The sequence below is a fragment of the Malus domestica genome, chromosome 01 (genome assembly GCF_042453785.1).
Source record: "Malus domestica chromosome 01, GDT2T_hap1".
In the NCBI taxonomy this organism is placed as follows: Eukaryota; Viridiplantae; Streptophyta; class Magnoliopsida; order Rosales; family Rosaceae; genus Malus; species Malus domestica.
In genome coordinates, this window is record NC_091661.1 from 16,438,801 (window position 1) to 16,451,516 (window position 12,716).

The 12,716-nt window shown below is 36.1% G+C and overlaps 1 protein-coding gene and 1 pseudogene across 2 annotated transcripts; one reads left to right on the plus strand and one right to left on the minus strand.

Moving 5' to 3' along the window:
- Positions 1 to 6,306: 6,306 nt before the first annotated feature.
- LOC114821554 (uncharacterized) lies at positions 6,307 to 8,123 on the minus strand. 2 transcript variants are annotated; one of them, XM_029094205.2, is made up of 4 exons: positions 7,959 to 8,123; positions 7,783 to 7,844; positions 7,296 to 7,442; positions 6,307 to 6,940 (listed from the first exon to the last, which is right to left on the minus strand). In XM_029094205.2, the coding sequence occupies exons 1-3, from the start codon at positions 8,014 to 8,016 to the stop codon at positions 7,320 to 7,322; spliced, it is 243 nt and encodes an 80-aa protein (XP_028950038.1). In that variant the 5' UTR covers positions 8,017 to 8,123; the 3' UTR covers positions 6,307 to 6,940; positions 7,296 to 7,319. The 2 variants fall into 2 exon arrangements, with proteins under 2 accessions (XP_028950038.1, XP_028950001.1); XM_029094168.2 differs by lacking the exon at positions 6,307 to 6,940 and having other exon boundaries at positions 7,008 to 7,442.
- A 1,317-nt stretch (positions 8,124 to 9,440) lies between these two features.
- On the plus strand, positions 9,441 to 11,395 carry LOC114821565 (uncharacterized; annotated as a pseudogene).
- Positions 11,396 to 12,716: the final 1,321 nt, after the last annotated feature.

Genomic DNA, 12,716 nt, shown 5'->3' on the forward strand with positions numbered 1-12,716 from the left:
TACCAAGTATATATATACTAAAAACCAAAAGCCCACTCACTGATATGTGGAATGGTCGTAACCCCCGAGCCTTGCTTGACTGCGTTCGTCCTCGTGATAGGTCTCACCTATATGTGAAACAACTATTTAAACGTTATTTTTAAGCACATAAACAAAACTAGGTAATAACTTCTCATACATTGCTCAATTGGGGTGTTTGAATATACCACCAAGGCCTACTCAACCTCAGGAACATCCTTATATTTTTAGAAAAAAAATTTAATCACTCACGCACCGGCCAAGGCACGGCCTGACGCATCGCCATGCACAGGCACGTGCCTGGCACACCAAACTGAAACCCTAACGGCGTTAGGAAATATTTCGTTAATTAATGGAATATACCATTAAATATACATGACGCCGTTAATCGCCGTTAGGAATATTCCGTCAAAGTTGACGAAATATTCTCCTTCTCCTTTCTTGGTTCGTCGGCGTCACTGCGATCGCTGGTTTCTGGAAAAACTTTAAACGAGTAGAACAAGATCATACCACTTTGGAGTCCTAACTTCGATGAGAAGTCGTCGAAAAATCCCTCTAAATTCAGGCTAAACCTGTAATCCCACTAATGAGCTTATCCCGACGACCAAATTTAACCAAAACTACTCCAAATCACTAAAGAAGTAGTGTAAATACCTTTTTGAGTCTTAGAACCAAAGAAAACCTCGACAATCACGTCGGGAAAATAGGACACCTCACCGGAGTTCGATAGTTCTCACGATCCCGACATCCTTTCCCCGCACAAAGGGTATGGCTCTACTCCTGAGCTTGCAAGGAGTATGAAAACAACTACCAAAACCCCAATCTGTGATTAGTGAGCTAGGTTCGAAGTTGTCCGTACGGTTGTACGGAAACGACAGAAAATCCTAGAGGGAAGGAGAGAGAGAGTCAACAGGAGAGTGTGAGAGTGTGAGTGTGTGGTCCAGGTTTTGTCACAAAAAAAACTAACAAATGTCTTAAGTTCCAAATGCTTAGGAAAATAAAAGGATTGGTCCAAATCCAAAGCTTAAACCACACAACACAACTCAACGATTAAAGGGCATAAAAGTAATTTCCACGCTCTCGAAGTTAAAATAATATATACATTCGGGACGGGCTGTCACATGTTATGTAACTCATCCCTGCCAATCCAATTATATCCCTATGACTCAATCTCATCCAGTCCACCAAACAAAAAGTTCAAATCAAGGATTTGATTTTCCATCTATAAATTAGAATAATGTTGGAAGAGAGATTTGCAATGCTTCATGCATCCAATAAAATATAGTGAGTGAGATTTTGGAAAGTTGCATATAGAATTTTGGAGGTCTCTTTATTTGGTCCAGCATGGGATCATGTCCAAAAATGGAAGTAGATTGAACTTCATTTTTAAGAAAAATTCCAATATTTTATCACAATTTTTTTTTTTGGTGCCTCTCCAATTAAGATTTTGGCCAATTATGGACGGCCAAAGGTTATGGGCGTCGTTGTCAATAATAATCATCAATTTCGAAATTTATAATTTCTATGTCATTTGATACAGTCTAGCTTTTCCCTTTTATCACCAAACACAACACTCTTAAAATCTAACAATGTTAATTTATGTTACTTAGTACTACGGTTTAGTGGTATTTCTCTTCACTTGTAAGTGGGAGATCTTAGATTCGATTCTCGTCAAAGGTGAATTTGAACCACATTATTTCTATCTCATTGTGAGGCCAAGCCCACCCCCTCCCTCTTAGTGTAGATAATATTGTCTCTTAAAAAGAAATCAATAATGTTAATTTGTATCTTAGTACTATTTGCAAACATGGGTTAAACCAATTAGTTAGATTAATGTGCATGCTTGCTCTTTGGCACTTATATCCGCTTCTTCATATTGTAGATTGGAATAGTTTAAAATATCGTCTAGCTAATTAAGAAAGTAACATTTTTTATTGTATTGTAAGAAATGATAGATTTCATTGAATAGGAAAGAACTTTACATCAAAATACTAACTATCACAACCCTCAAATAACAAATTAGAAATACAGTCGGGAAGTTCCTCAAATCAAGAGCAAAAACTATCAACATGAAGAGAATAGCAAGTAAAGGGATGAACAACACCAATAACTTGGCGGTGGACATGGGTAGAAAAATGTCCCTCTCAAACATGAAAGTAGCACTTAAATATCCAACCAAAGAAATTTTCAAAAGAGTAAAGATTTGGATTGCGAATTGTGAAAAGAAAAATCCCTTTTGAAAGGGATTAGCAAGATTGATCGTTTTCCAAAGTAGATTGGTCTCCCGACATGCTACAATTCTTGTAGCTTCTACTAAGCTAGGGATTCGAATGCTCGATAGTTCTTCATTTCAAACTATACCAATTTTTAAGACTTAAGATATCAACCACTCGATCATCTCTCATATTTCATACCATAAGGGATATTGAATTAGTTTTATTAATAGGATGGTCCAATTTCAAAAAATTATAAGCCGCTTTCCTTGAACATCATTCATTATTCCAATTGAAAAGAGAGGAGGAATATTTGAGAAGGACAATGACCTTAAGAGGTAAAAAGCGAAGATTATGTTGGTTGGTGGAGATACCCTCAACCTATAGTTGTTGAACAATAACTTGTACATATTTTCTGAATTTAAAAGAAACAAATACAACAAAAGGAATTATTTGTGCAAGTATTTTAAAGAAGTAAAATACTAATATCGACCACACTAATTCCGTGGCCACACTAATTCTCTATGTTGACCGTGCGATATAATAAACGATATCAATAACAATAAGAAACATAAACTAATATCGACCAACAATTAAAGTGTTAACAAATTGAGTTAAATTTGGGAGATACCCCATTTTCCTTGTTGTAGATAATATTCTTTGTTCAAATAAAAAAAAGAAGGGGAAAGGCACTCGAAGGACCCATTTGGTGGGCAAGAGATGGGATGAGTTATTTCCAATTAAATTGGACTTGTAGCCCAACCAATGTTTGGTGAGAAAAAAATTGTAACACAGATGAGATTGGTTACAACTCCGAAATAAGGGGAAAATGATGGGTTTTGCATCCCAACTACACACATAAGTTATGTAACTCATTCCTGCTAATCCAATCATATTCCAAGATTCAATCTCATCAAGTCTACCAAACAGGAAGTTCAAATCAAGAATTTGATTTTCCATCTGAAAATTAGAATAATGTGGGAAGAGAGATTTGCTTCATGCATCCAATAAAATATAGTGAGCGAGAGATTTTGGAAAGTTGCACATAGAATTTTGGGGGTCTCTTTATTTTGGTCCACCTTGGGATCATGTCCAAAAGTGGAAGTACCTTGAACTCCAATTTTAGAAAAATGCCAATATTTTACCACAATTTTTTATTTGTTTTGGTGCCTCTCCAATTAAGATTTTGGCCAATTATGGAGGGCCAAAGGTTGTGGGTGTCGTTTTCAATAATAATCATCAATTTCGAAATTTATAGTTTGCTAGGTCATTTGATACAATCTAGCTTTCCCTTCCAAAACAACTCTTAAAATCTAATAATGTTAATTTGTATCTTAGTACCATTTGCAAACATGGGTTTAACCAATTAGTTAGATTAATGTGCATGCTTGCTCTTTGGCACTAATATCCGCTTATTCTTATGGTAGATTGTAGTAGTTTAAAATATTATCTAGCAAATTAAGAAAGTAGAATTTTTTATTGTATTGTAAGAAACGATAGATTTTATTGAAGAGGAAAGAACATTACATCAAAATACTAGCTATCACAACCCTCAAATAACAAATTAGAAATACAGTTAGGAAGTTCCTCAAACCAAGAGCAAAAACTAACAACATGAAGAGAATAGCGAGTAAGGCGATGAACAACACCAATAACTTGGCGGTGGACATGGATAGAAAAATGTCCCTCTCAAACATGAAAGTAGCATTTAAATATCCAACCAAAGAAATGTTCAAGAGTAAAGATTTAGATGGCGAATTGTGCAAAAAAAAAAAAAAAATCCCTTTTGAAAGGGATTAGCAAGATTGATCGTTTTCCAAAGTAGATTGGTTTTCCGACATGCTACAATTCTTGTAGCTTCTACTAAGCTAGGTATTCGAATGCTCGATAGTTCTTCGTTTCAAACTATACCGGCTTTTAAGACTAAAGATATCAACCACTCGATTATCTTTCACATTTCACACCATAGGGGATATAGAATTAGTTTTATTAATAGGATGGTCCAATTTAAAAAATTATAAGTCACTTTCCTTGAACATCATCCATTCTTCCGATTGAAAAGAGATGAGGAATATTTGAGAAGGACAATGATCTTAAGAGGTAAAAAGCAAAGATTATGTTGGTTGGTGGAGATGCCCTCAACCTATAGTTGTTGAAAAATAACTTGTACATATTTTCCGAATTTAAAAGAAACAAACAAAAGGAATTATTTGTGTAAGTATTTTAAAGAATTAAACAAATGTTGCTTTTGAGCCTTTGACTAGGAAGTTGTACTTGCTATTTATTGGTGACCATATCCTTTTATTTCTTAGCTAGTTTCTATATTTACACAACAAGAAGAGAATTACTATCCAAAATTGTGAGGAAAATTACCTAATCTTAAAAATATAAAACACAGAATAAACAAATGATTTCGAGTTAGCCATAAGCAGTGTTCTAAAAAATGCCCTAGGCGCCTAGCAACCGAGGCGTTTTTGGGCAAATCAGGCGGAAAAATCGGGTTGGGCCTAGGCGGGCTAGGTGGCTAGACGGGCTAGGCAATCCTAGGAGGTTTTTTATATTTATTTTTTATTAATTGCGTGTTTTTTTCTTTTTTGGTTTCATGGTGGTATACTTATGGAAATGGTGTATCTAATTTGCAAATGACGAATTTACTACAAGTTCATCCAATACTTATGGAAATAGTGTACCTAATTTGTATTTTATCATTATTTTATTATCCATACAAGTATAGTTTTTTTTAGGTGTCAATATACACTTATTTACAAAATATACAAGAAATTTACTTAAATCTGCCTAGCCGCCTAAGCACTAGCCCGCCGCCCGACTAGCGCATAGCGTTTTTTAGAACCTTGGCCATAAGTAAGTATCAAACTTAACACAAATCTTTAATATTTTTAAAACTGTATTGAATTTAAAATCTCTTTTCTTAAATATAAATATTAAAAGTGAAGATAAATATTGAGTATTAATCGATCACAATCAATAGTTTGAAAGTCATCAAGAGGACAATAATTCTCTCCAGATCCTCTTTGTGGGGATCCAAAAATTAATTAATCGTGTTTGTTCATCGTAAATTGTGCAATCAATTTTCGTTAAGTACTATAAAAATTTAAAATGATTTATAATCTCACGATATACGATGAACGAATACAAATGATTGATCTTCCGGATATCTACAAAAAGAATCCGGAAAGGATCCTATTCCGCAGCAAGAGGTCATGATTATCATGGAGAAAATGTCCATCTTCATCTGTACCTTGAAGTGACCTGAGCAGCTAGTCCGTCGGTGCACGATTTACGTTTCCCAAAATGCCCTTACTAGTAGTTTTTATTTCATGAGAATAAAACACTTGGATATAAGTACGAGATTCCCATCTCAATTTCTTTTTCTTTTTTAAACAAGCGACACTTAGAAAAGGAGAAAATGAACGAGAGACCTCATAAAATATCCTAAACTAGTTGAACTACAAATTAGTAGTCATTTCCCATATCCGAAATTCTACTGATCTAGTTCGGTGTATGACATGCACTAGATGAATGAAGAATTGGATGCACGGCCAAGGATTCCAGCGGATATCATACACCAATGCATACTAGAAAATCCCTTCAACTATTCATATTGATAAGAAATTCTTTTAGAAGTAGAAGCAAAGGTCAGACCCCAGAACTCTACAAGATGAGGCTGCTCGGTTTCCCACTGCCCTAAAATTGTTGGTGTCCTAAACGCATACCCTCCATGCTCCTCAATACTCAGACCTACCCAAATCCATGCCCTCCACTACACTCTTGATAATTGAAAACTTATAGCCAACACCCAAAACGGAAGATGTGCCAATCTTCCAATAAGGGCACAGAACCTGTATCTTGCTATATAATCTTTGTTGAGGCAATTGTCAAAGTATTAGCATACAGAAGGAATGATCTTATCATAAATCGACCTAAACCATTAGAGAATTACCAAGAACTAAATACTTTAGAGCACTTAAATTCTAGGAGTCGGGATTGAAAGTGACACCCGTCCAGCCAAAAGATAGTTTTAAGAAAAATACCTTCAAATAAGTTACACAGAAGCTTCTGCAAGAAGAGTAAATTGGTTGATGGCTGAACCATTCAAAGAAGCTGTTCAAAATCAGGCTGTAAACTACAGGTTAATCAACAGTTACAATGAGCAAATTAATGTGAATCAGTACCTGACTCAAATGTTTGCTACTATTTCTAACAAACATCACATATTGCCTATAACAGGTGGTTGAATTGTCCATCAATATGCCTTTCAGACGAGATCAACATTATAAAACAACAGTTTGTTGTATAGTCTCCACTATTGCAGAATCGAAATCACAACCAACTTGGGTTTATTGTTCTTGTGATCACTCGATTTTCCACTCCTAGCTGATCTGACCTTTTGTAGTTCATAAATATACATTTGACACCAGATTCTTGACTGCTAAAACATTGTTGAATATATAGTTTCATCACAATCTAAAGCTTTTGCTAAACTGTGTCAAGAGTCGACCCAAATCAGCCTACACCATGCATCTCACTGAACCTCCTTTATTCCTTTCACACACTTCTACCCAACAAGTCCTGATATAACCTCCCTTTCTTCTTTTCATGCTTGTCTCGCAACAATTCCTTATATGCCTGGTAACTATCTATAAAACATTCCAGTCCAATTATCCTTCTTGGGGATATGCATGGGAAGCCTGTGCAAAAAGTATTCTAATTTAAAACATTGATTTTGAACTGGGTTCTTAGCAAGATCAAAAGGAATTAAGATACTAAATCACAATCTTCACTTTTACGACATACAAGCCATATGTCCTAAGACATTTAATGTCTTTGCTCTATCATCGTCAACATTCTAACTATTAATTAAGCCACAAACACACTGGAAACAGGGTAAGAACAATGTTGTGGCATTGTCTAACAATACGAATTTTCCAACTAAAATTAGAAATTGTACTCGTAATCAAAGGAGCAAAATTGTGACAATGACCAACAACATAAATATCAAAAAGGCAAATTCATAACCATTTCTTTCAATACTTCTTAACATACACATATAACCATTGCGACTGAACCTCATTTGTCAACCTCCATTGCTTGGGCGGCTTTAGCCTTATTCAGCGCCGTCATTTTGGTCTTGAACTTTTTCTTGCCTACTTTAAAACCTCCACCCTTCTTTTTCTTCTCATTACCATCAACCTGTTGTACATAATTTAGTTAAAAACAAACTCTCCACGAAGGTTTACTTCAAAAAAAAAAAAGGATAAATCTTCCAAAAATGACCGCAAGTCTATAATACAACAGAGGGAAAGTTGAATTCACAAACATTCGTTAAAAATTAAAGCAACCACCCAACTCTAACATTGTTCTACTGGGGAACTCTAATTAGTCTCCTACCTACAAATTAATGAAAAACCGCGTAAAATTGAACAATTTCCGATTTCAAAGTTAGAACTTTTCATAAACCCAATAAACCAAAAGTAGCTAATAGTTCAACAAAAAAAAACCCAACAGATTATACAGAGAGGGAAAAACTCACTTTCATCTTGCTCTTCTTTGCCTGAAGCTTCTTTGCCTTCTTTTCTCTTTCTTCTTTCTCTCCTAATTAAATTACAGATAAAATTTGAATATATATATACACAACAAATATATATAGGAATCTAGAGAGAGATTAGAGAGAGACAGAGTGAGAGAGAGAGAGAGAGGGGGGATTACTTTTGAGTTCGAATTCATGCTGCCTTTTTCTACGAGCTAGATCGTTCTTCTTCGACATTTTTCTCTCGCACACCTCTCCCACTCTGAATCGCTGAAAAAACAAAGAACCACCAAACCCTAATCCCGACGGAGGAGAGATGTTTTAAAGAGGGACTATTGAATATTTCAATTACAAATGTACCCGCTCAATTTTGTGCTTCTTCACTTTGGTCCTCCATCTTTTTTTTTTACCCAAATCTTCCATCCTTTAAGGGTATTTTTGGACGGATCGAATTGCAAACAAGGCTTCCAATTTTCATTCTAAAAATTCAGAATTGAAGTAATCTTGAAATTTCGTAACATAATTTGAAAATTCTTATATTTTATAAGTTTTTGAATGTTCTTAAACATTTTTTTATATGCAATTTATTGCTTTTTTTTTCTTCATATTCCGTATGTGCCTTTGTATAATCTAATTAATTTTTTATATACTGATATATTATATTTATCTTTTTAGCATAGTGTATGGTTAACATAAAATAACGAATAAAATACAAAAAATTAATCACACAATAAATAATTTTAGTAAATAAATATAAAAATTCTGATCGAAAATTAGGAATTCTCAAAATTTATAAATAGGTACAAATGCCCATTCCAACTTTTATGAAATATATATTTAGATTCAAAATCTTTTGGGCTCGGATCGAAAATTTTAATGACAGAATCGAAAACTCTATTCCAACTTGTACTCTAGACGAATCAATTTGCGGTGATTGACTACGGGCTTTCTTCTGTGGCCCAAATAAATGTGCAGTTTCTTGGCCCTTAAAATTTTAATTCTCTTTTTGGGCCGTAAGTGGTTTCATGAGTCGTAAAATTATTTTACGAAAATACCACAACCTTCAAGATTATAGTTCTTTCCTCACTGGAGTTCTGAGGCTATTTCAAAAGCTTCCATCTTCCATCCCTCAGCGTGAGGGAGGGAATGTTGGATTGGATCAAGACGCAGAGAGCGGAAGAACCCAGTAAAAGGTTATTAATTTGGTTCAATCGACAAGTTTTAATTTCAGGGTTTTGGGCTTTTGGAATCTGGGTCGTGGGTCGTGCTGTTTCTGTCGATTTCAGCTTCGCCAAGCTGCCTCAGGTGCAAGTATTTGATCTTCGAAGTCCCGGCATTGCAGATGATTGTCATGCAAAGAGAGACTATAATTTTGGATACAGAAATCGGCCCATAGAATTCCAAATTTCTGGAAAAAGTACGTTTTGATTCTGGTTATTGATGAGATGTTTTTTATTTTTCTGTTTATGGTTCTTTTGATTGCATTGAAATGTGGCTGTAATGATCGTTGAATTCCCTCAACCGGGTAGTATCGAATCGTATCGAATTCTGCGTGTATGGACTCTGTTTGAATGCTCGCAAAGTTATGTGGGTATTGGAAATTCAGTTTGGAACTGAGAATTTGGAGTTGTTTTCTATGTCGGTTATGAGTTTGACAAAATATTTGGCCATTTTCTGTACTGAAATCCGATTACCTGAAAGTATCGAATGAGTTGGTGCGCAAACTCCGAATACCTGAACGCACGAAACAATTTGTTTACGCAGTTCGTGAGCCTGAAACTCAGTCTGTAATTTACATACTTTCTGCTCAAAGTTTATCAGAGTGGTCAGCAACGGATGCTGATTGTCTAATTAGGGAGATTAGACCTGATGCTGTCATTGCCCAGGTGGGTCATTCAACCCTGACTGAAATTCAATCCGAAGAAAGTGTATTATGTGATGGTTTTGATAAATCATTTCCCACTTCAACGTTACGAGTTCTCAAACGATGTTTTTTAGAGAAGGTTAACAAGGAGAGGTATGAAGATATTGCAGGAAACTTGGTTTTACAAGAGATTTTTGGGGTTGGTTTTCATGGACAATTTTTGGCAGCCAAGAGGGTGGCTCAGGAGGTTGGATCATCATTCTTGGTGCTTGAATTGCCATTCGTAAAAAGTTCTGGTGCGGAGAATACCCCTGGTGAACTTGAAGCAGTGAGCAAGTTCCAGGGTTTAGTTAGTGGCTTGGTTCCACAGAAAGTGGGTTTAGTTGCTGCGTCAAGTTCGATGAGGTTATACATAACCAATGATTTACAATCACAGATGATCCAATTACGAGGCCCCACAGTTTGCTCAGTCGATTTATCCATTTCTTTTGGATCTACATAATATTTTTTCTGATCTCCCAGCAATGGGAAAGGCTCTAGCTAATGCTCAAAAGATGCTCTACGATGTGAACAGAGGTGAAGCTGTAGATACCAATGTTATATCTGAAGTCTATGCCCTTCGGATTGCAGTCGAGGGGCTGAGAATTTCTCTCAACAATGCTGGTCGCCTTCCCATTAATAAAATAAGGGAGCCGAGCTTAAATCAGGCTGAGCTTTCTGATCTTCCAGTTGAGGACAAGTCACATGCTCTGCTGGTAGAGGCCCTTCGTGGCCAGACTAAGAAGTTCAAGACCATAGTGGCAGTAGTGGATGCTAGTGGCTTAGCAAGTCTTAGAAAACACTGGAAAACTCATGTCCCTTTAGAGGTCAAGGAAATGGTCGGAAAGCTTGTTACTGATTGTGAGGGTGAGGGGGAAATGTCAAATGATACTGACAGGAAAAACTGCTAACTGATAAACCTTTGGTGGCCGTAGGGGCAGGGGCAACAGCAGTTTTAGGAGCATCTTCACTCTCCAAAGCTGCAACACTCAAATTTCCGGCTTCAACCTTGATGAAAGTGGTGACTTTCAAAGTTCCAGCTTCACTTGGCCCCTCAAAAATGGTAGCTCCAGGTGTCAAATCAACAACTTTACTGAAAGCAACTGCTTCTGCTGAGAAGATCCGGGTAGCTGCCCATAGTGTTACAGCTGCTGCAGAGAAGACTAGCTTTTCAGCCATGAGAACAGCAATCTAACAAATAATGAGGAAACAGCATATCCGGAAAATTGGTGTCCTACCGTGGGCTACCTTTGGGTGCAGTATTGCAACTTGTGCCGGATTGGTTGCGTACGGAGATGGGATTGAATGTGCTGCTGAATCTCTACCTGCAGCTCCATCAACTGCCAGTTTGGGTTGCGGGATTCAAAGTTTACACCTCGCATCTCAGGAAATAGCACGGAGAGATAGCATGAAATTACTAAAATCTATTGAGTCCCTCATGTACAGATTGAAGAAAGTCAGAACTCAGTAGTAAGAATGCAATTCTTATCTTATTTGTATACTAGTCGTTTCTCTTTTCAAAGTGGTTGATGGATAAAAGATAAGACTTCATGGAACTTGCTGTAAATGTAGAGTATATAACAATCTTCGTAGAAAACTGAAAGAAAAAGTGTCTAGAGCAGGGGTTATGTGTATCGTCATTTGTGTGTTTTCCCTGTTCTGTATTGGGAATCTGTTTCTAGAAATACATGCCTATACGCAAATTTTGCAGGACCCTTTTCGAGTTTATTGTAAGCATTGTGAGTTCTTTTGGCCAGAGTTAGCTTAAAAAAAATGGCGGTGAATACATTTATATGTGAACAAAGAGTTGTCTCTATATATATATATATATATATTTGAGCAATACACATGCAATCTCACAAACCTAGTACTCCTCTCTCACACGCTTTGGTACTGATCTTTGATTGCAAATTATATGTATTGTACTCTGTAACATATATTAACAATTGTAAAGAAATTCTGAACCTTTAGTTTGAGAAAAACAATAGTGAGAGCTGCTCTCTGGGTCCCAAACTGAAAGTGGGATAACCTTGGAGGAAGTTTGAAAAAGCGTCCAATTCGTTGAAGAAATAGGGGCTTTCAGTCTGATGTTGATTGGGATCTCAGAGAGACTGAAATGGATTCTAATGACATTGACCGAAGTTTCGAAATCAAGGTGAGTTTCACACTGTCGTAGGCTGTATCATTCATTGTTTTGTGCCTGTTTCTCTTTGCTTTACTGTTTTTTGCTCTGTTTTGGGAGATTCATGTGGTGCCTATTAAGCTTATCGTTTCTGTAGAAATATATTTCTCAATTCTTATTTAGTGTCTGGTGGTTGTTTGGCAAGCAGGTGCAGTTCATGTACAAGCAAAGGTGGAGTCTTGAGTAGAACAAATCCATGTAAACACAGTAATTTCCTGCTTATGGTTTAATTTGTGTTAATATGGTGCTTAACAAACACTGTGTTGATATAGTTAAAAGTAAAATCACATTCGTTGGAGTTCATTTATCTTTGTGAACAACTTTTTCGTACAAGTGATATTGGAATTGAACTCAGGAATTTGGGTGCTAGAATCTCGTTTCAGCTTTTGTTTTTTACATGCAGCGCATTGTCGAAGACGGACATCATTCTGGTGGGTTCATGGATTTGTATCTCAACATTTTGTGTCCAAAAGATTCATATATTGACCAACTTACCAACTTCACAAAGATGCTCAATTCAAATTATTTGTATCTACCTGTATTTTCTTTTATTTTTATAGTAATTTTAAGGATAAATCAAGTTTTTTTTTTTTGAACAAATGATATTATTTGCACTAAGAAAATGAATTGAATATGAGACATTTCACTTATAAGTGAAAATAAATACCGTTAGATTGTAGTACTAAGTGACATAATAAATCGAGATTAAATTAAATCGTACGGGCCCACTTTTTTAGTTTTTGGTATAGAAACGGCGCCGTAACGATAGCAAATGATGAAAAAGTCTCAACTTCAGTCGGCCGTTGGCCACTTGGCCCCACTCCCATTCATTCCAAACAACAAGATTCAATT

Coding starts and splice junctions, on each gene's coding strand:
- LOC114821554 (XM_029094205.2), bottom strand. CDS start 8,016: ATGTCGAAGAAGAACGATCTAGCTCGTAGAAAAAGGCAGCATGAATTC. Junction 7,845..7,958: donor GCATGAATTCGAACTCAAAA/GTAATCCCCCCT, acceptor TAATTTAATTAG/GAGAGAAAGAAGAAAGAGAA. Junction 7,443..7,782: donor CAAAGAAGAGCAAGATGAAA/GTGAGTTTTTCC, acceptor TATGTACAACAG/GTTGATGGTAATGAGAAGAA.